We start from the raw sequence: 21,201 nt of genomic DNA on the forward strand, positions 1-21,201 counted from the left end.
TTTCCGGGGCATTCTGATCTTCTATGGGATTAGCTTGCATCATCTGAATCCAAACTCCATAGTGTATATTGCCAATTTTATTCATGCCTGCGAAGCTTTTCTGGGCATTAGGCCCCATTTCGCCTTGTTCCGCCACATCTTCTTCCTCAAGCCCCAGCCGAATAAGAGTAAACCATGCGTCGTTGGGGGTGCTGGTTTCCAACTCAGGGGAACACTAAGCCAAAAATACTTCTCCATGCCCTTTAAGACCTCAAATAAAGGCTGGCACGCAAATTGGTTTTATGTTCAAAACCCCGAGCCCGTTCTTCCCTAGTACTCCTGTCTTCCTCCAGTTTATCGAGATACTTGGAACTCACTACCAATGGGAGATGAAGCTGCACAAGCAGTAGAACTGATGGAGAGGATGATAAAGCTGAAAGAACAGGGCCTTCAAGGAGAACAGATCACCCGGCACTTTATCAAGTGTCGGTTAGCTCCAATCAAAGAAAGATCTCGCACAGCCTTCAAATTTGACGGCAAGCATGACCCAAACCGTGAAGATCCAGATTCTCTTGACTTCAAGGTTATGAAGGAAAGGATGTATAAGATCTTCTCAAACGCCATCGTTGTCAGCTACTCACAGTTGCTACCAGTCGTACCGTTCAACGCATTCAATCCTCCTCCACCGGTACGTATTCATATACTTCAACCTTTCTCAAAATATGATCTTGTTTTCTTATTGAATCAGTTAATAATGAAGGATATTACACTCAGGAATTTGCTTTGATGAAGTCGGATCCCCCAATCGCTCAACGCTGATCTCCCCGCCACCAAACTGGGCAAGGGAGCGGAGGACCAAGAATTCGGTCTGAAACTCAACCAAGTGCTTCTGATCCAGTCGGCTAGTCAGATTCTCGAAAAAGGAAGCTGGCTCTAAGTGACGACGAAGCCGATGATACCGCCAGGAGGCCTGGAGATCGAGAGACAACCAAGAAACTACCAAAACAGGCTACTCCAAGGAAGAAAACATCCAGTCGCCCTGTGCCAAAGATCAGGAAGTCTCTCTTGCATTAACGATCTCTCTTGCATTAACGCACACCCATTGCGGCAATAATACTGATAATCAAATTTGCAGGAAACCATCTGATATAGATCCGTCTGGGAAAGACTCTGACCCAACTAACATGGACACAAGTTCTTCCAAAGAAACCGGGCCAACTGCTGAGGATCATCCGAATGACAATCAGCCGGCAACCGATAATGTAGAATCCGGTGATCAACCCCCGACTGGAAACCAGTCGGTCGAAGCCGAAGCCGGAATTAATCAGGAGCCCCCGACTGGAAACCAGTCGGACGCAGGGCCAAGCCGAAAGATTCCTGAGGTTGAAGCTCAAACAAACAGCCCTCCCAGAAAGGATGCTGGCCATGACTCTGAAGCCAGATCTCCTGTGAAGACACAAGAGTCCACTCGTCCCCGACCGAGAATCATCACAGGTAAACGCGCTATCTGAAATCATTACTATCCAACAGACTTTACTTGACTCCTTCATCTTCATTCATGGATACACTAGGGCCAATAATTGGTGATGAAGAAGAAATCCTCCGGATACAAGCAGCCGAGGATTCGCGCCCTCCTATTCTGGTCAAGTGGTGGGATGACAACATGCAGCCTCAAGGGATCGTGATAAATAAGCAAAAAGAGGACGAAGAGTTATGCCTACTGAAAGAGGCACTTGGTCAAGCAACCCGCATTGTAAATGTAAACTCTTTGGCGCCTGATCTCAACCATCTCATTTGCCATTTAGTTCAAACGCTAATTAAACTGTCTTGCAGAGGATTCATCTTAGGAACGAAGCCAAAATGGCAACCTTAGAGAGGTTAGTCCTTCATCTCGGTACCCTCGAAGCCACCAGGAATCAACTGCGCGAAACAAAAGAACTTGCCAGGAAAAGTGAACATGATCTGAGGGATCGAATTGCTGAGCTCCAGGAATCCAATTTCGAACTAAGTGGCTCATCAAAAGGTACGTACAAACTCTGCCCAACTAGCTTGCGCTGTTATCTTTGCAATCTTGATTAACCACAATCAATGTAGTGCAAGCTGCCAAGATATCTCAACTGGAGAAGCAGATTCGAACTCTGGAAGATGACAAGGAGGGACTCGGCTTTAAAGGAGGTTGAAGGTACCAACAATCAATACCTTAAAAGCCATTATCCTCCATATGCTGACTCATTAATGAGAACCTGTTGATGCAGACCGCAAGATCAAGTCCCAGACACAGTTTGATGTCTTAGTCGACAAGATCAACAAGCTTGAAGGAGCCAGGGATAAAGTTGCTAATGCCGCTACTCCACTCATCCAGGCCATGTTCTTCAATAACGCTGGTTCGAGTACACTTGATGCTACCGAAATCTTCGACAAGCTGAGAGTCGCTCCAGATACTTATTTCAAGAACATCAGAGAAGCTGGAAGTATGGGAGCAAGTCTGGCGTTGGCGATGACCAAATCCCTTTATCCAATGGTTGATATGGATGCCATTGATGGCTTTGCAGACGGGACGAGCGAAGAAGCTGCTCTTGACCTCATCCGTGATACGCAGAAAGCCGCTGACAAGATTGCTGCTGATGTAGTTGAGAGATTCCAAGATGTCGACCTTCGGCCGACTGGGTCTGATAAGTCTGACGATGAAAAAACTGATACTGATTGATATAACAATGATTTTGATGATCAATGACAGTGGAGGCTCAATTTGTACAATACTGATGAATTTATGCTATGCTTGGTGTTCCATACTTAGCTTCTGATTTCTTAAAAGCCTTTGTCAAGCCTTATTGAGCCTAAAACCCGCAAAAGCTATTAAAAACCTTCAGTCCTCATTGGCTAAGTCGAAAGACCAAACAGGGTAATGATAAATCAAGTAAGCAAATTGAATTGATAAAAATCACACTCCATTATTATCATAATAGCCCCCTGACTGAAAACTTCAAGGAAAAACTTAAAGTTAGCAGTCAAATAGGAAAGATACAAGCGAAATGCCTAAGCATAAAATTGACGAAGGTGTTCAATATTCCAAGAATTGTTGATGAGAGTACCGTCTTCGCGCTTGAGTCGATAAGAACCTGGCCGAGTGACTTCAGCAATTATGAACGGTCCTTCCCATAAGGGAGATAACTTATGCCGATCCTATATTGTTTGAATTTTCCTCAGAACCAGGTCGCCGACTAAAAAGGCTCGCGATCGAACATTCCGATTATGATAACGGCGCAACCCTTGCAAATATCGAGTCGACTGAATTAAAGCTGCTTCTCGGGCTTCTTCTAGTCGGTTGATGTCGTCTATTCGGCCCTCTTCATAGCCCTCCTCGTTGAAATTCTGAAATCGTAGTGATTCAAATTCCACTTCACTTTGCAACATTACTTCTGCGCCATAAACCAAAAAGAACGGCGACTGGCCGGTAGCCCGACTAGGAGTAGTGCGTAAAGACCAAAGTACGGACGACAGCTGATCTACCCACTTGCCAGCATAGGGACATAGCCGGTCGAAAACGCGTGCTTTGATCCCTTTAAGTATCATACCATTAGCGCGCTCGACTTGTCCATTACTCGTGGGGTGTGCCACGGAGGCGTAACAAATTTTAATGCTGAAGTCTTCACAAAAGTCTTTAAATGCTCCACCAGTGAATTGAGTGCCATTATCAGTAATGATCCGATTAGGTACCCCAAACCGATGTACAATGTTGATGAAAAAATCTCTAGCTTTATCTGCCGTGATCGTGATGACCGGTTTAGCCTCAATCCACTTGGAGAATTTATCGATAGCCACAAAGAGATGCGTGTAACCGCCGACTGCCCTTTTAAACGGGCCGACCATGTCAAGCCCCCAGACCGCAAACGGCCAGGACAACGGGATGGTTTGCAACTCTTGGGCTGGCAGATGAATTTGTCTGGCAAAAAATTGACAACCTTCACATGTCCATACAATCTTGTCAGCATCAGATGCAGCTATAGGCCAGAAAAAACCTTGCCGGTAAGCTTTGCCGACAATGGTCTGTGCAGCGGCATGATTACCACAAATACCAGAATGTATATCCTTCAATAATTGTCTCCCTTCTTCCAAAGACACGCAGCGCTGCAGTATTCCTGATGGACTTTTCTTGTACAGCTCAGTCTCATGAATAATGTAAAGTCTGCTGCGCCTGGAAATCCGCTCAGCTTCATTTTTGTCTTGAGGGAGTTCTTGTTTGGTCAAAAATTTTATGAACGGTTCTCTCCAGTCGGCTTCAATCATGCTTACGCCTTGAGTATCCATGGCTTCGATTGTCTCTTTTCTGGGTACGGTTGGTTCGTAAAGATGTTCGACGAACACATCAGAAGGTGCTGCTTCCCGTTTTGAACCAAAATTGGCCAGTCTGTCGGCTGCTTCATTGTTATGTCGGAGGACGTGGGTGAGCTCAAGTCCATCGAATTTATCTTCCAACTTGCGTACCTCTTGTCGATAAGCGGTCATATTATCATCTAGACAAGACCACTCTTTCATGACTTGATTAACAACCAACTGAGAGTCCCCACGGACGATTAGTCGGCGAATGCCTAGAGATATTGCGATCCTTAATCCATGGAGTAGTGCCTCGTATTCCGCCACGTTATGGGACGCAGAGAAATGTATCCACAATACGTAGCTCAATCTTTCTCCAGTCGGGAAAATCAAGACGACCCCAGCTCCAGTACCTGTAAGCCTCTTCGACCCATCAAAATGCACAGTCCAATATTCCATCTTTTCCTCTGGCATATCTTCTTGGCACTCGGTCCACTCGGCAAGGAAATCAGCTAAAGCTTGTGACTTGATCGAAGTTCGTGGCTTGAACGATATGTCCAAAGACATCAACTCCAAGGCCCACTTCGCAATCCGTCCATTTGCTTTGTGATTGTGAAGTATATCTCCAAGTGGAAACGATGTGACCACCGTGACCGAGTGACTTTGAAAGTAGTGAGATAATTTTCTGACGGTAATTAAGACACCATATAATAACTTTTGAACCTGAGGATATCTTGTCTTGGAGTCGGCTAAAACTTCGCTAACGAAATAAATTGGACGTTGGACTTTTTGAATATGGCCTTCCTTTTCAAGCTCGACAACCAGGACCGTACTCACAACCTGGGAGGTCGCCGACATATATAACAGTAGCGGCTCTTGTGGATGTGGCGAGGCCAAAACTGGTGGAGTGGTGAGAAGTTTCTTAAAGTTTTCAAAGGCTTTTTGTGCTTCGGGTCTCCATTGGAAATTGTCAGTCTTCTTCAGCAGCTCGAAGAAGGGCATCCCCCGCTCGCCGAGTCGTGAGACAAACCGGCTGAGCGCCGCCATGCAACCAGTCAGCTTTTGGACGTCTTTTTGGGAGCTTGGCGGTTTCATGTTAAGGATGGCGTTGATTTTCTCCGGGTTGGCCTGTATGCCTCTTTGAGATACCATAAATCCGAGCAACTTCCCTGACGGTACTCCGAAGATGCACTTTTCCGGGTTTAGTTTCATCTTGAAAGCACGAATGCTTGTAAAAGTTTCTTCTAAATCCGCAATCAGGTCATCCTTCTGCTTGGTCTTGACGACTACATCATCAACATAAGCTTCAACATTGCGACCGATCTGAGTTGAAAAACATCTTTGAATCATGCGTTGATAGGTTGCTCCTGCGTTCTTCAATCCAAAGGGCATGGTGATGTAGCAGTAGGCCCCAAAGGGCGTAATAAACGAGGTCTTCAAGCAGTCGGATTCTTTTAGTCGGATTTGATGATATCCCGAGTAACAGTCCAAGAAGCTGAGTAACTCGCAGCCGGCCGTTGAGTCAACCACCTGGTCAATGCGAGGTAACCCAAAAGGGTCTTTGGGACAAGATTTGTTGAGGTCGGTATAATCGACACACATGCGCCATTGCCCCGTCTTTTTCCGAACCAGGACTGGATTAGCCAGCCAGTCGGGATGAAGGACTTTTTTAATGAAGCCTGCTGCTAACAGCTTGGTTAATTCCTCCTTGATCGCATCCTTCCTGTCTTGTGCAAAACGGCGGAGTCGTTGCTTGATGGGTTTGGCATCTTCCTTGACATGTAAAGAGTGCTCAATCACCTCTCTGGGAATACCAGGCATATCAGATGGTTTCCACGCAAAAATATCTTTATTATTCTGAAGAAAGGTGATGAGCGCGCTTTCCTATTTACAATCTAACTCAGCGCCTATTACAGCAGTCTTATCAGGATCGGAGGGATCTAAGGAAATCTTTTTCGCCTTGGCATCACTTTCTTCGGTCTTCGTCAGCTTGGTTGCAGGCACTTCTCCCTCGCTTGCCGTGGTCGCAGCCAATCAGATCTCTTTGCGGGCAAGAGTGGTCTCGTGGGTTTGAGCCATCTCGCAACTTTCTTTGTCACATGTGACGGCCTGCTTGACATCGCTCCGTAGTGATATGACTCCTCGAGGACCAGGCATCTTCATCATCATGTAGGTGTAGTGTGGTACGGCCATAAATTTAGCTAAAGCCGGTCGTCCGAGTATAGCATGATATGCTGTCTCGAAATCAGCAACTTCGAAACAAACGTTTTCTGTGCGAAAATTCTCCCGAGTGCCGAAGGTAACTGGAAGAGTGATCTGGCCGAGTGGTGTAGCTGACAATCCTGGGATAACACCGTGGAATGGTGCATTACTCGGCTTTAATTCCGTGCGAGGAATCTGCATATCGTCCAGGGTCTTAGCGAAAAGGATGTTGAGTGCGCTGCCACCATCGATGAGAGTCCGTCGGAGCTTGACATTACGAACCACTGGGTCTAGTACCAGGGGGTACCGCCCCGGGTGGACCACTTGGTCGGGATGATCCGAGCGGTCGAACTTGATTGCCATCTCTGACCACCGAAGGTATTGGGGCGTGTTAGGCTGAACCGCATTGATCTCCCGTTCTGTTAGCTTCTGCTTTCTCTTAGATTCGTAAGCCAGAGGTCCGCCGAAGATGTGATTGAGTTCTTTGCGATGGTCTTGAAAACCAGTCGGGGCATCGTCTTCATCATCTTTCTTCTTTGATGTGTCTTGATCTCCGTCTGAAGGTTTACGTGCGTTCTTAACGTATTGCTCCGCGAACTGTTTGTAAACGAAGCAATCTTTGGCCACGTGGTTGGAGTTGGGATGATGCGGACATTGGGAGTTCATTATCTTGTCGAAGGTGTTGACGCGGGAAAGTTGTCGGGAAGATGGAGAGGTGGTCGCCACAAGTTCTTCGGGCTTACGCTTGCGATCCTTGTGGTTGTTACTTCCACTCCCTCTTGCGGTCGGCGTATCCTTCTTTGGCTTTCAAGTGGTGCCCGACTGTTTGGACGCGGTAATAGCATCTTCGGCTTTGGCATACTCGTTGGCTTTTTCGAACATCTGCTTAACCGTCCTGGGAGGTTTACGTCCGAACTTGCCGACTAGGTCCTCGTGGCGAATGCCTTTAGTGAAGGCGGCGATGATGACGTCGTCGGTGATGTCGGAGATCTTGTTGTGTTGTTCGGAGAAGCGTCGGATGTAATCTCGAAGGGATTCTCCAGACTTCTGAACGACGTTGTAGAGATCAAACTGTGTGCCGGGGCGTTCAAAGGTGCCCTGGAAGTTGGCGATGAAGTGATCACGAAGTTTCGCCCATGATCCGATCGTGCCATGGGGCACTCCGTGGAGCCAGGATCGGGCGGAATCCGCTAGGGCCACAGGTAGATAGTTTGCTATGGCCTTGCTGTCTCCTCCTGCTGCGCGGATTGTGAGTCCGTAGACGGTGAGCCAAGACTTCGGATTAGTGGTGCCGTCATACTTCTCGATTCCAGTCAGCTTAAAGCCGGCTGGCCAATCCACTCGACGCAGGTCATTAGTGAAGGCAGCTACTCCATCCACGTCGTCGTCGTAGCGATTTGGTGAATGGCGGTGATCTCGTGCTGCACGGCGCTGGTTGATCGTGTCGTGAAGGTCGACGGGACGCCGGTGAGGTGGAGAGCGAGGCCGTTTGACTCGGCGCTCCCTGTGACGTTCAGGAGGCGAGTGAACAGATCGTTTGTCGTGACCCCTGCTCCTGCGACTAGATCCTGTGCCGATGATGCTGAGGCTTGGCTGATGATAATCATGAGATCGGAGGTGAGGGACTAGGCTACCAGTCGGGGTGCGGGTGCTTGCGGAGTTGGCTGGAACCGAGGCAGCGATCATGGTCTTCGTCTGGTTCAAGATGTTGACTACATGATCAGCTTGGTTGAGTGCGTCTTCCTTGAGGAGGGTGTCGAGGAGAGTGATTGCTGCAACCGTGTTCTGCTGGGGGGTGCGAAAGACCGCTGTCCCATCGACGTCTTGTTGCCCAATGAGCTCTCTCGCTCGCCGCCCAGATTCCAAGGCGCGTTGTCATCGATCTTCAGCCTCCTTTGCAATCCGCTCGCGATCTTGCTGCTCACGCTGTAGTCGTTCTTGCTCTTGTCGCTGTCGCTCTTCCTCCAGTCGGCGACGTTTAGCTTCTTGCCGTGCGTGATCTTGGTCTGCTTCTCGGGCTTGGCGCTGTTCCTCCGTTTCGTTGTCAGCCATGAATACGCCGAAGAAGAGGGGCGTGTAGTTATCCTTATAGCTGTCGTCGAAGTTGTCGAGGTCGCCGTGGTCGTAGTGGTAGCCGAAATCGTCGTAGTCGAGGATCTCGGTTGGTCGAGAACTGACGCCGGGGGAGCTAAGGTAGCCATCCAACTCTTCCGTCGAGACTGTCCCGAGAGGTTGGAGTATAACGCCGACCTCCCTGGATCTAGATCGGATCGGGGCCGGAGCCGGAGCTCGCCTAGATCTTCGAGTGGGAGATGTCTTGACTGTGAAGACAGCGGCCAAATCATCGGGAAGTTTCATCAGGATTGAGGGATAGAACCCGTCGTCTTGATCTGGTCGCGGAAGAGTAGATTGGATCTCATCCGAGTGGTTTGAAGCCGACTCGGGAGAGATGATCTTGGAGTAGGCCTCGGCCGAGTTCGGAATACCGAACGGCACGGGGACCTGGTCTCTCCCCGACTGGTTTGAATCCGAGTCAAGGAGAGAGATCTTGCCGAAGTCGTTAGTGATGAAGTTGAGGTTGCCGAACCGGAACGCCTGCCCGGGAGGAAAGGCGAAGTCGTCGATGCCAGAAACGAAACCCATCGCACTTAGTCGGCGAGAACTTGACGCTACCCCTACCTGGCGCGCCAACTGTCGAAACAAGATTTCGGCAATAATAAAAGGGGGTGGCTATCAAGCTAGGAAAGTGGATGGGTTCGGAGACAAGGAATTTTATACAGGTTCAGGCTGTCACACCCTAATCTGGTACCGCCGTACAACGGCACCTGACAGGAGCGTGTCGTAGGGAAAACGGCGCGAACCGCTTCCTACGAAACCGCGATCTCGGTACCAGTCCCAGGACATAGTGCTGGTACCCACGGTGACAAATATGAATCATAGCAATCCTTAAAATAAATAGAGGACTTATTTACCTTAGGTTGCAGCTCAGAACAGCCTGAGAATACAACCGACGACGCGGATGAGGAAACACCAACAGCAGCAGCAGCAGAACCAACGAACTAACACCCAACACCACAGACGACGGCTGGGAACCAGGACGAAACCCTAATCTTCGCTTCACTTCATCTTTTCTTCAAGACGGAGGAACTATATATATATTTATATAGAGCAAGGGTGAGTACTTTCGTACTCAGCAAGCCAGGGGAACTTAGCTGGTTAATGCAGGCTTCAAGGGAAGGCTGTTATTTTGCAAACAGTTTTGTTTTCAAGTTTTCAACAATCTAAGTGTGTGCTTTCCACAACCAGAGTGAGACAAGTCTCAGCTCGGTCGGGAGGTGAGAAGTAACAAATTTATTTATCAAGATTTGCACAACTCCCAGAGTTGGCTTCAAATCTGGTTTTTCCCAAACCAAACCAATCTTCCAAACTTCCCGATAATAGTGGTCCCCAAACGACCAATCACTTCTAGGGACACCCGGTCCCGCTGTCCCCCGGACAGCTAAATGCTTCCCAAGCATTAGGTTTCCCAAACCTTAACACCTTTTCATAAAACAGGGTAAAACAAAAACTACGCTAAGGAATCACCTCACATCCGCCCATGACCGTGGGCACGGCTGTTCGAACAGTTTGTTAACCTCTGCAGAGGGGGTACACTTTACCCACACGACATTACTAACCCGAATCACCCAGCCCGTGTAGAACGGCCACGTCTGGTGACCTAAGGGCTTTCATAACAAGGCATTTCGAGAGCAGACACAGGGTTGCCATATGCCGACGAGAGGGGTCCCAGACCAACAACAGGTTAGGTCCCAGACCATACTGTGCTAGGAAGCCCGGGGGTTCTCCCCGACACCACCCCGTTGAATCCACATGTCTCTCGGCATCAAGGCTCCCCCGATTAGCAATTTACTCAGCCAGGGGCGTCCCATTCCACCCGTGTGGTCGCACTATTGTATGCTTGGATGTAATTCCAAAGGAATCGGTCCTTAGATGCGACCGCATAAGTATTCCGCCCAGGAATGGCCTTGTGTCGCGAATTTTATTTTTAAAACTCATTTTCTTTCACAAGGCACCGACCCAGGCGTCGGGTTTTCCAAAGCTTTTGTAAACCAAGTTTTACCCAAGAAGTTACTCAGATTTTACGTTTGAAGGCGACCGTCGATACTCGCACAGAGTGCACGAATATCGAGGCGCAACTAGATGGTTACAAGGGAACATGATATAACAATTAACAATGGAAGGATCAGATGCAACAAGTTAGGTAGGTCCACCGGTCTGCCTTGCAGACGGGGCAAACAGATTAAGTGCAATCCTATCAATGCATAATATTTTGCAAGCAAATTAATTAAGTTCAAATATAGGCTCAATATGTTCAAAGGTGGCTTGCCTTGCTCAGGGTCTTCACGAAGCTTCACGAATCTTCAAGATATCCACGATCGATGAAAATCCGGTAACCGCAACTATGCGCAAACAAACAAAAACCTAAACAAGAGACCAAGAAAAAGACCCTATTTAGACTAAATAATAGTGCCATTAAATAGATCTCGATTTTACGGAAATACTGGAAGTGGAACGGGGTCAATCGGACGATTAGATCGAGAGATACGAATTTTGGAAGTTTAATTGGAATTTCTGGCGAAGGAAGATATTTGTGGAACAAGGGGAGATTGATTCATGAAATTTATAGAAATAATATTCTCAAGAATATTATTGACCGTCTCTGACGTGCGGGACTAAAGGAAATGATTTATAAGGAAAATGATTCATGAAATTTTGGAATAGAGAATTGATTTATGGGATCAAGGGAAAAAGATTTATTAACCCACGAAATAAGATAAAATGATTTACTGAATTATAGAAGAGAGAAATATTTGTGGAATATTGGAAAAGACATTCTCAAGATTATCTTTGACTCATTGACGAGTGGGGCCAATAAGAAGGTGAGAGAGAGAGAGGAGCAATTGGAGGGAGCAATTGCGGACTTTTAGCTCTTCGGTGTGTGAGCACCGGACTCGGAAGAGGGAGTAAAAGTAAACTTCCTTTGTTTTGTTAGGCCGAGGAGGAAGGCTGGCCAATGGGCCAAGCCCACGAGCCAGGGGAGAGAGGGGAGGGGGACGGCTGACCGGCTGACTGGGCAGGGGCGGGCCCGGTCAACACCACGTGGGCAGCCACGTCGGATGGGGAGAGAAAAGGGAGGGGGCGGGAATGGCATCGGACGGCTCACGGCGCGCGGCGGAATCCGGCGAACGGCGGCGAGCCGAAGCGAGCGATGAACACCGGTGGCTAGAGGAGGTCAAGGCGAACCGATTCCACGGCTCGGATTGGGGAGACGACGCGCGACGACGGCCGGCGGTGGCGGCGAAGCTCGCCGGGATGCCGACGTGGATGCGCGATGGGAAGGGATGCGGCTCGCGCGCTCGGGCTTAGTGGACGCGGTATGGGGTTGCGGCGCACACGCGGTGACGCGGGACCCGATGGTCGCCGGGCTGTGGCTCGCGGCGGCGCCTTGCGGCGGCGGGAGGGGCGGCACGGCGCGGGAGCGAGGAGGAAGGTCGGCGGCTAGGGGGAGGGGTTGGGGAGGTCGAGGGGGGGCCCGAGGAAGGTGGCGGCGCCGGGAATCAAGGAGAGGAGGGAGGCCGACGGCAGGGGAGGCACAGCGGAAGTGGCCGAGCGCGGCAGCGGCGAATCGGGCGACGCGACGCGAGGGCGAGAGGGGAGGCCGGCGGCTGAAACAACGGCTTGGGGAGGTAGAGAGGGAACTCAAGAACGGCGGTGGCTAGAGGAGTCGCCGAGAGGGAGGCCAACGGCGGCTCTCGATTGCGCACGGCGGCGGAAACAGAGCACGCGCGACGCGAGCTACGCGAGTGCTGGGACAGCGGAAAAGGGAGGTGGGGAGCTCACCGATGGGAGGTAACGGCGTCGGCGGCGAGTTGAGGATGGGAAGGCCGATGGCGGCGCATGGACGAGCAGTGGCGCACGGCTATGAACGCGATGCCGAGGCGGCATCGTGTCACGGTGGGCGTGCCGGGGAAGGGAACGAAGGCATGCGATGGCGCCCTTGGTCGCGGCGGTGGCGTTCTTGGCCGCGGCGACCAAGAAGGCGGCGATGCTCCGGGGTTGGCCGCGCGACGGCGACCGAGGTTGAGGGAGGAGGCGGCAGCGGACGGACCGTGCGACGGCGAGATGTCGCCGGACATGGAGCTCGACGCGACGGCGAGGAGTTCCCATGGCGGCAGGGCTCCGCCGCTTAGGGGGGGGAACGAAGCAAGGGAGGGAGGAAGCACAGGGGGTGGGTTTTATAGAGACGGAGTGGGAGCGGCAAGGTCGGTTCGAGGTGGCCGCGGTTTTCTTGGCGCTCGGCTGGTGTTCATGGGCGCCGCGAGAACGAGCGACGGCGAGGATGCAAAGGGTGGTGGAGGCGGTGGATCGTGTGGTGGAAATCGAACCGCGAGCATGGGAGGATTGGCGCGGGGCGAGCGGGTGCGGTCAAGGTGGGGGCGGCGAGGCGCTGCAGCGGCGTCAGCGGCTCTGCCTTTTGAACAAGAAGCCAAGGAGTGGAGGCAGGGAGCTCGCTACCCGGGAGGGGAAAAAGCGAAAGGAGGAGGAGGAAAGGGAGCTTTGCTCCTTCCGTTTTGGGAGGAAAGGGATGAGAACGAGCCGCGCCTCACGGTTTTGGATGCATGCGGCATGGGGCGCCGGGCCCGAGAGGATGACGCCGGCGACGACTGCAAAAGGACGGGGACGGTTTGAAGGCAAGCGCGGACACGGTGGTCATCGGGGTAGGCGATGACCGAGGGTGGCGATGGCAGCGCCCAGGCGGTCGGCCACGCGCACGGGCGCGCGGGAATCAAAGGTGGCGGCCGGAATTTTGGGCGGCGTCGGCGGGAAGCGACGCCGAGAGAGAGAGAGAGAGAGAGAGAGAGAAAGAGAGAGAGAGAGAGAGGGCGCTCTCTGAGGGAGTCACGTGCCGCGCACGTGCGATGGAGAGGCTGGCGAAAGAAGAGGATGGGCCGAGGATGGTTTCGGCCCGAGCGAGTTGGAGGGAGGCAAAATAGACTTTTACTGGAAGGTTTGATTTGGAGAGAAATTTGATGTGGAGATTGAATTTGAATTCAATTTGTATATTTGTACACGAGGGTTCAAGGTGGATCCAAGGGAGGGGTCAAGGAAGGGCTTCAAAAGCGGGAATTTTGGTATTTTTGGGATAGATTTATATTTGGCGGCACGAAGGATTATTTCAGAGGATTTCAAAAAGGGAAGATCATTATTCAAAAATGGAACAAGGGAGATAGCGGTAGAATGCCATGGATAGATAGATAGACAGAAAGGTAGGTTGATAGGTAGAGGGACGGATAGACAGATGGATTGATAAACAGATAGATAGGTATAGTAGATAGATAGATGGATCGATCGATAGATAGATAGATCGAGACTCAGAGAGAGATGGGATGGAAGAGAAGGAAGAGGTGGACCGGAAAAAGGAAGAAGGAATCCAACCTATGAGGGAGGTTAAATAGACTTTCATAGAGAGATTTAATTGGGAGGTTTTAGAGTTGGAGTCTGGATTCGAATTTCGAGGTTGATACTCGGTCTCGGGAGAATAGGAAGGAGTCAAGGAAGGGAACAATATTTGGAGACGAGTCAAAGGGGGATGGATAATTTAGAGAAAGAGAGTGTAACTTGGGAGTTTGAGTTTGACTACTCAACGAGATATGTGGGTAAGGATTTTGGAGAGAAGTCTGAATAGAAGGGTTCGGACTTCGAGGTTATTTCGAAACGGAAATCATTTTGGGGAGAACTCAAGGCGAAAGGGATTGAATCTTGGGGTTTAGAGTTCAAGGGTGGAAGTGATCTCGATTTGCATATTCAGACTTGGGTCAGAAGTTCGAGAAAGAAAACAAGGGTAGATTGATGAACCAATACAGAGAGAAAGATAGATGAATCAAAACCTGAGAGGTTGAATTCGAATTTGAGAATCGGTTTGAAGGAACCAAGGAGAGAGTTTATGACGCGAAGGTGAATCCTTGGACGGAGTTAGGGTTCGGGCATTCGACAAAGTTCACGGATGGGGTTCCAGGAGGGGATTCCGAATAGAAGGAATCGAGCTTCGGGACTACATTGGGATGGAAATTTTGAGGAGACGATCTTTGATAACAGGGTATCGAGACAAGGGAGGGATTTAAATTGAAATCTTTGGCACAACTTAGACTCAACACTCAAGGAACGAAATTTTCGCAATTAGGATTTTTGCCGAATTAGTTTTTAACGTCTCACGAAAAGCGGAGCGTTACACATGCCTTCTTATTCAAGAAGTAATACCCTACTCCTGTCCGGGGATGATTCCGCCGAGTGTGTTATTGATTGTGTAAACTAGAAAAAAGAATCGTGCCCCAAGAGGCACACGGACCCTCCTTATATAGGGGAAGGAATCCGCTTTACAAAATACAGTCCATATCCTAACGGAATATGGGATTATAGATAAAATACAATCGTAATCGACTAGGATCTCGGGTATTTCCTTGACATACAAGTTAAAAACTAACCCGAGTCCTCATAAAGATATTCTATCTATATTTGGTACCATATATCCGACTAAAGTATAACTGTCATACAGATATGGGGTATCCATAATCTCCACAGGTAGTCGTCTGATGTGTTGCTGCTTTGTTTTCTTCCTGCGAGCCGCGGGTTTCGTCGACTGTGACGCGCTGTGCGATGTTATTAGAGGGGGGAGGGCTGCGGTTTTTATTTGGAGGTTGGTGCTGTGCAACTCGAGAGTCCCATCATGCGGATGCCATGAGCCCATGACCGAATCTGGTTCCGTCCGTGTTCCGGTTTGGGTTCTTGAAGAGTTGCTTCGGACAGTGTCGCTCAGAAAGTGCCTTTTATCAACATCCGAAAGAGGAAAAGGGGTGAAGAGGTCAGCGGCCAGGGGGGTTGCTACTACTTGCTAGTGGGCGGGTGATCGCTCCTCTCTCTTCCTAGCCATAACCCGGTCCTCCCTACTAATACTCCTCTTTCATCTCTCTTTTTTACTTTTCTATTACATTATAAATTTTTTTTAAAAAAAATTAGTAAAAGAAAATCAGGAAAAAAAATATACTACTCTCATTCTTGTGCATAGACTTTATACCGTAAACTTTGCATGCATAAATTTTGTGTATAGAAATATTATATATATATATATATAATATTTGAATTCGAATTTGAATTTGAATCGGGTATATAAACTTTTAACTTATAAACATTCGCTCTACAAATTTTGGGTGGATAAACTTTAGATATGTAAACTATAGGTGTATGAACTTACTAAAATAGAAAAATATAAAATATTTGAATTCAAATTTGAATTTGAATCGGGAATATAAACTTTTGACTTATAAACATTCGCTCTACAAACTTTAGGTGGATAAACTTTAGATGTGTAAACTTTAGGTATATAAACTTAGTAAAAGAGGAAAATATAAAATATTTGAATTCAAATTTGAATTTGAATCGGGTATATAAACTTTCGACTTATAAACTTAGTAAGTGTATAAACTTACTGAGAGAGGAAAAAGAAAAAAAAGAAAAAAAAGGAAGAAAAACGATTGCTGGTAGCGATCGATCGTCCGTTAGCCTTTCCGCTGGCGTGCCCATAGCTTCTTGAATTGACTTAAGGTCTTTTTTTTTTTTTTTGTCTATTACTAATATGGAGTGGAGTACTACTCTATAACGGCATTGTAGGGAAGAAGATCAAAAGGATTTTATCCAAAGAGAAAAAAAAGATTGATTTGGTCGATTCACAGGATTTGATTAGCCTTGATTCATGGAATTGATTGGCAAAATTTGTGTTGGCGCATTGCATCAATCAATGTGGAGGGGTCCGATCAGGTTGCTTTTCTTATTCCTTGCCGCGACGCCGCCTCTTTCCTCCTCTGAGCTGCGGCGTCCGAGGCAACTGTATGTTCCCCGATCATTTTCGGATGCGATGAAATTGCAACAAATCTCCTCGATCAAATCTTTTAGGACGCGTTATCAATCGCAATCCATATCACTATCCCTAACCCGAATCTGGCCGGAGTGAGGGGGAACAGCTGCGCCATCCCACTGGTCGCCGCCGCCGCCGGAGTGCCAGCGCCCTCGCACTCCTCCTCCGTCGGGGCGTCCTCGTCGCAGCCGTTGGTCTCCCTTTCTCACCAACGCCGTACTTGCGGGTCTCTCGCTTCCGCCGCGCCGGCCGTGGCACGGACGCACCGACGACTCCTCCAGGTGGGCGCGGCAGCCAGGACGGACTCCACCGGCGTGCCTATCGGATTCTACACGCCTCTTTTCGAGGTACTTTTGTTAGCTTTAGCTTCTTGCTCCGAATTTCTCTGATTCGTAATGGAGTTTAGGGATTGTTTGTACTCAGTTTCATGTTGGTTTGGCCCCCACGCTCTGTCATAAAATTTGATTTTGCCAATCATACTAATAGGATCGCTGCAGAACCTTTGTTATTGGCAATGTTGTCTGATCTATAAAGATTGTTGATTTATTTCTTTTCTTTCTTCTGATCTGCTTTAGAGAGTATGGAGTTAGGGAGGTAGAGGCTTCTGATCTGCTTCAGAGAGAATGAATAATGGAGGATTATTGATATATTTCTTTTCTTTCTTCTGATCTGCTTTAGAGAGAATGGAGTTAGGGAGGTAGAGGCTTCTGATCTCATTCAGAGAGAATGAATAATGGAGTTAGGGGAAGGGGGATGGGATGGGGGAGTTCTCGTTGGCTGCTTTTAGATCTGCCCCTTCCTGGCAGGGCACAAGCAAACCAGCCAAGAATTCTCTCTGAAGATTGTTTTGTTTGATTGTCTTACACTGTATGGTTGGTTTTCCGTTCTTTACATATTGCTATATAAAGATAGAGTTTTTGATATCTTCCGAAATTTTCAAGTGCTGAAAATTGCAGCAATATATTGTCTTTGGAATACAGGTCTTGCATCAGTTAGATTTTCATAATGACAACTGGACAAGCTAGTGACTTTGTAGTTAACAGTGCTTGATTTCTAATGTCTTGACAGCTAGGTCTCTCTTTTTAGCTATTATGAGTAATTAGTATTCCGTGTTAAAGTTTTATATTTTTCTGATTTACATGTTACTCTAGTTAATTTCCAGACATTGCTCTAGTTTTGTATTTATGATTTATTTATTTTGTTTAAATTTCATCTAGCATAGTCTGGTTCTGTTGTGTAATCAAGAAAATATAGTACATTGTGTCGGTTTTGTAATGCAGGGTTTTAATTAAGTTCACTAAAAGTACTTAATTTTGTCAACTAGTAATATTATTACTAACAGTACGTAGTTTTGTCATCTCCTAAAAGCATGACCAGTCGATCTAAATAGCTATGCAAAATTTGCACATATTGTTTTGTTAGATACTAGGAATTGCTAGCTTTGATAGTTCACTGAAAATGCGTAATTCTGTCGGCTACTAGAAGTTCTTAGTTTTGTTAGTTTTATCGTCTACTAGTGTTTAGTTTTGTTAGCTATTAACGACACCTAGTTTGTTAGTCTTGTCATCTCCTAAAATCATGACCAGTCGATATAAATAGCTATGTGAAATTTGTACATACTGTTTCGTTAGATACTAAGAATTCCTTGTTTTGTTAGTTCACTGACAATGAGTAATGATGTTGGTCACTAGGAATTCCTAGTTTTGTTAGCTATGGCTGACACCTAGTTTTGTTAGTTATGACTTCTACTAACTGTATTTTTGCTTTGTGTTGTTTTTTCTTCTCTCCCATATTATATTCTAACGCTAGGAAATTTTAGTGTAATTAGTGACACAACTAAGGCAGTCCCTTATATTTATCGTGTTTCTCTCGTGGCCACAACCAAAGGAAAGAACTCTCCCTCAATCAATCTCACCCATGTATCTTTTCTTCTTCATCGGCTTCAGCAGCAAAGATGGCGGACTCGAGCAAGCAGGTCGGTATGGACACCGATGGTGGTGGTGCGGCGGCCGCGGCTGTGGATGGACAGAATCTGCCGGTTCTTGTGACTAACCGTAAGCGGGAGCTCACACTGGAGGGGAAGGCTCTACCTGTGGATTGTTCTGGTCGTCGTCGCATCGATTTGGAGAAAGATTTATGTAAGTATATTATAATATTGTTTATTTTTTTTCTTATTTGCTCATCTGATTGAGTCAGCATATATGTATTATATTTATATCTATAAATCCCTCTGAGCTTGTCCATCTCACTACAATGTTTTTTATACAGCTATGATTGGAAGTCCGTTCACAAAACACACGAGTGACAAGAATGGGGACAACAACGAGATGAGGGATGTGGATGAGCGGTGCACTATGGATGTTGATAACACCGAGATGAGGGACGTGGTGCATGAGCGGGACGCTAGGGATGTCGAGCTAGGTGATATGGCTGCTGCCAAGGAGCTTGAGCAAGGTCACATGGCTTCTGTGAAGGAGGAGTCGGAGCTCATTAAGGTGGTTGAGGTTCTTCACATGGCTCGCTGCCGGGAGATCACTGAGTACAACCTCAAGCTGGGTCGCTATGTTCCTACCCGATTTTGCTTTCGGAACATAGCCTTATTTGACCTTGATAAAGAGTGTGAGTACATCCATTCGAGTATCATCCTTGTGTGTAGTATCCGTATTGTCCAAGCAATATTTGTATGCATCCTCTCTAACTATTTGAATATTTGTATCTGTTCATTACAGCAAAACTTGGGCGTGGGCCACCGGTCAAATCGCTCAATTGCTCGGAATATACATGGATGGTGCACTCTATGAATATCTCATCTATCAAGGTGACCGAGTCTGATGTGGGTTACCCTATCAGCGTATTTGGCACTGTGTTGGCTAGGGATGAGTATGACTTCAGGTGTGTCTATTTGTTCAGGCGTGACAGGGATGATCCCCAGCTCATCACTTCACCGGTTTGTAACCAATTCATCCCCTCCTTACTAGATTAATACTATTTACTGATCAAATCCAAATTGCTATTTAATACCATATTGCTATGAACCATTTGATCCTTGTTTACTAAATAGTTTTTCAATGAGGTAAAACTTATGACAAAATTTGGTCCTTGATTATTAGAAATTATTTACTTTTACAAAAATATGTTTGCTTCTCTCCAACAGTAAATGCAGGAAAAAAGCATTAATGCATGTTAATGTACTTTTCCAAGCTTAACTGTGCATGCATTCAAGTAATTAGCGCCTATCAAATTGACATATGTTATATTCACTAGAACGTGAAATATATAAAAAACACATGTTGTGCTTGAAAGAAGTAAGGAAAGGGATTTGTAATATTGAACTTCAAAAATCCGTAATAGAAATTAAAAGTGGTTTATATTTACGAGTTACTGTCACTATCCGAAGTCATTTTTCGAATGAGGAAATTATAAATTTTTCATTGGTTGGTGTGTTGCTCAATTGAACATATATATAAGAGTTTCAAAATGTTGCTAGCGTTTTATATTTGACTGATACATGTGCAGGAGGATACACTAACACTGACAGGACCTAATCGTGCACTTGGTGCATTAGATAGAGTGTATTTTGAGTTCCATCTGAAGGTTAGGGTGGATGGTGATGTTGACAAAGTTTTTTGCAAAGGTGTGCGTGAACACCATGCTGATGCTTGTCTAATTCGACCCGTGACTTTATGGCTACGAAGCTGTCTGAGTACTGTCATTTTGGTGTATTCGCCTGTTGAATCAGCCATAGAAGCTTGTGTTGCAGTCAACATTCAAGGGGTTGTATCCAATTTCAATGGCAAAGTAACTGCTTGGACAACTGAAGACCATGAAAACAAAATCGTTCTGTATGAGAGTAAAGTGGCAGGCACTAAGACAGTACTTGGGGTTGATGGATCTGTCGAGTTAACTCGTCGTTTTGTAGCTGTTGAACTGGAAGATATACTTGTGCTCAACATATGTGTTTTTGAGGGTGAAGACGAGGCTGAATTTGAGCTCTATCTAGGACAAAATGATGAAGAATGCACTCTCGAGCAAGGCCCTTATAAGCTACAGGTGAAGATTAGTTGGACGGCTGCCATGAAGAAGCGATGGAGGGAAAGGTCCATGAAACTTGGTCGCAAGTTCGTGTTGGTGCGATAACACGATGTCAATGTAAGCTGTTCCATCTCAAGAAGTGCTGCCTTGGTATAACAATAAAAAATGTACAACTGATCTTGTACATGCTCTTGTACATGTACTATTTAGTTTGCCTTGGTATAACGATGTACTGGTAGTCTGCAAGACTTAGGTACTACCCAATGAACGACAATGAACATTGATGGGTCTAGGATTGGTGTGGTTCTTCATCATAAAATCTATTAATGTTAATTAGCAGGTTGCACGCTCGTTTTCGTGGCTAAATTTGTAAACTAGTGCTATGCTCTCGTGCCGGATCTAAAAGAATACTATACGGTTTTAGTTTTTTTATTTAGTTTTGTTGGTCAATTAATTTTGGCTAATTAACGTCAGTATACTTGGATCAATTTAACATTGTCACGTCAGCAAAATTGCTTTCAAAACCACCGAAATAATCAATTTGCACAGGTTTTTAAGTTTGGGGATGCGTTATATCTGATTTTGCGGTTGAGGTATGTGATTAGACCAAATACAAGAGAAGGGAGACAAAATAGACTTATTCCGCCATAAAAAGAATCGCTTTTTGGAAGAAAGTTCTGACGTATGAACAATAGTTGCCTATC

General features: G+C 46.9%; 1 protein-coding gene across 2 annotated transcripts; it reads left to right on the plus strand.

Annotated features, from left to right (window-relative positions):
- Nucleotides 1–16,371: 16,371 nt before the first annotated feature.
- LOC4331578 (uncharacterized) lies at nt 16,372–20,847 on the plus strand. 2 transcript variants are annotated; one of them, XM_015773508.3, is made up of 5 exons: nt 16,372–16,812; nt 18,412–18,603; nt 18,734–19,084; nt 19,195–19,412; nt 19,982–20,847. In XM_015773508.3, exons 2-5 carry the CDS (start codon nt 18,420–18,422, stop codon nt 20,600–20,602), a joined length of 1,374 nt encoding a protein of 457 aa, XP_015628994.1. In that variant the 5' UTR covers nt 16,372–16,812; nt 18,412–18,419; the 3' UTR covers nt 20,603–20,847. The 2 variants fall into 2 exon arrangements, with proteins under 2 accessions (XP_015628994.1, XP_015628995.1); XM_015773509.3 differs by having other exon boundaries at nt 18,415–18,603.
- Nucleotides 20,848–21,201: the final 354 nt, after the last annotated feature.

The sequence above is a fragment of the Oryza sativa genome, chromosome 3, assembly GCF_034140825.1.
Source record: "Oryza sativa Japonica Group chromosome 3, ASM3414082v1".
NCBI classification, from domain to species: Eukaryota; Viridiplantae; Streptophyta; class Magnoliopsida; order Poales; family Poaceae; genus Oryza; species Oryza sativa.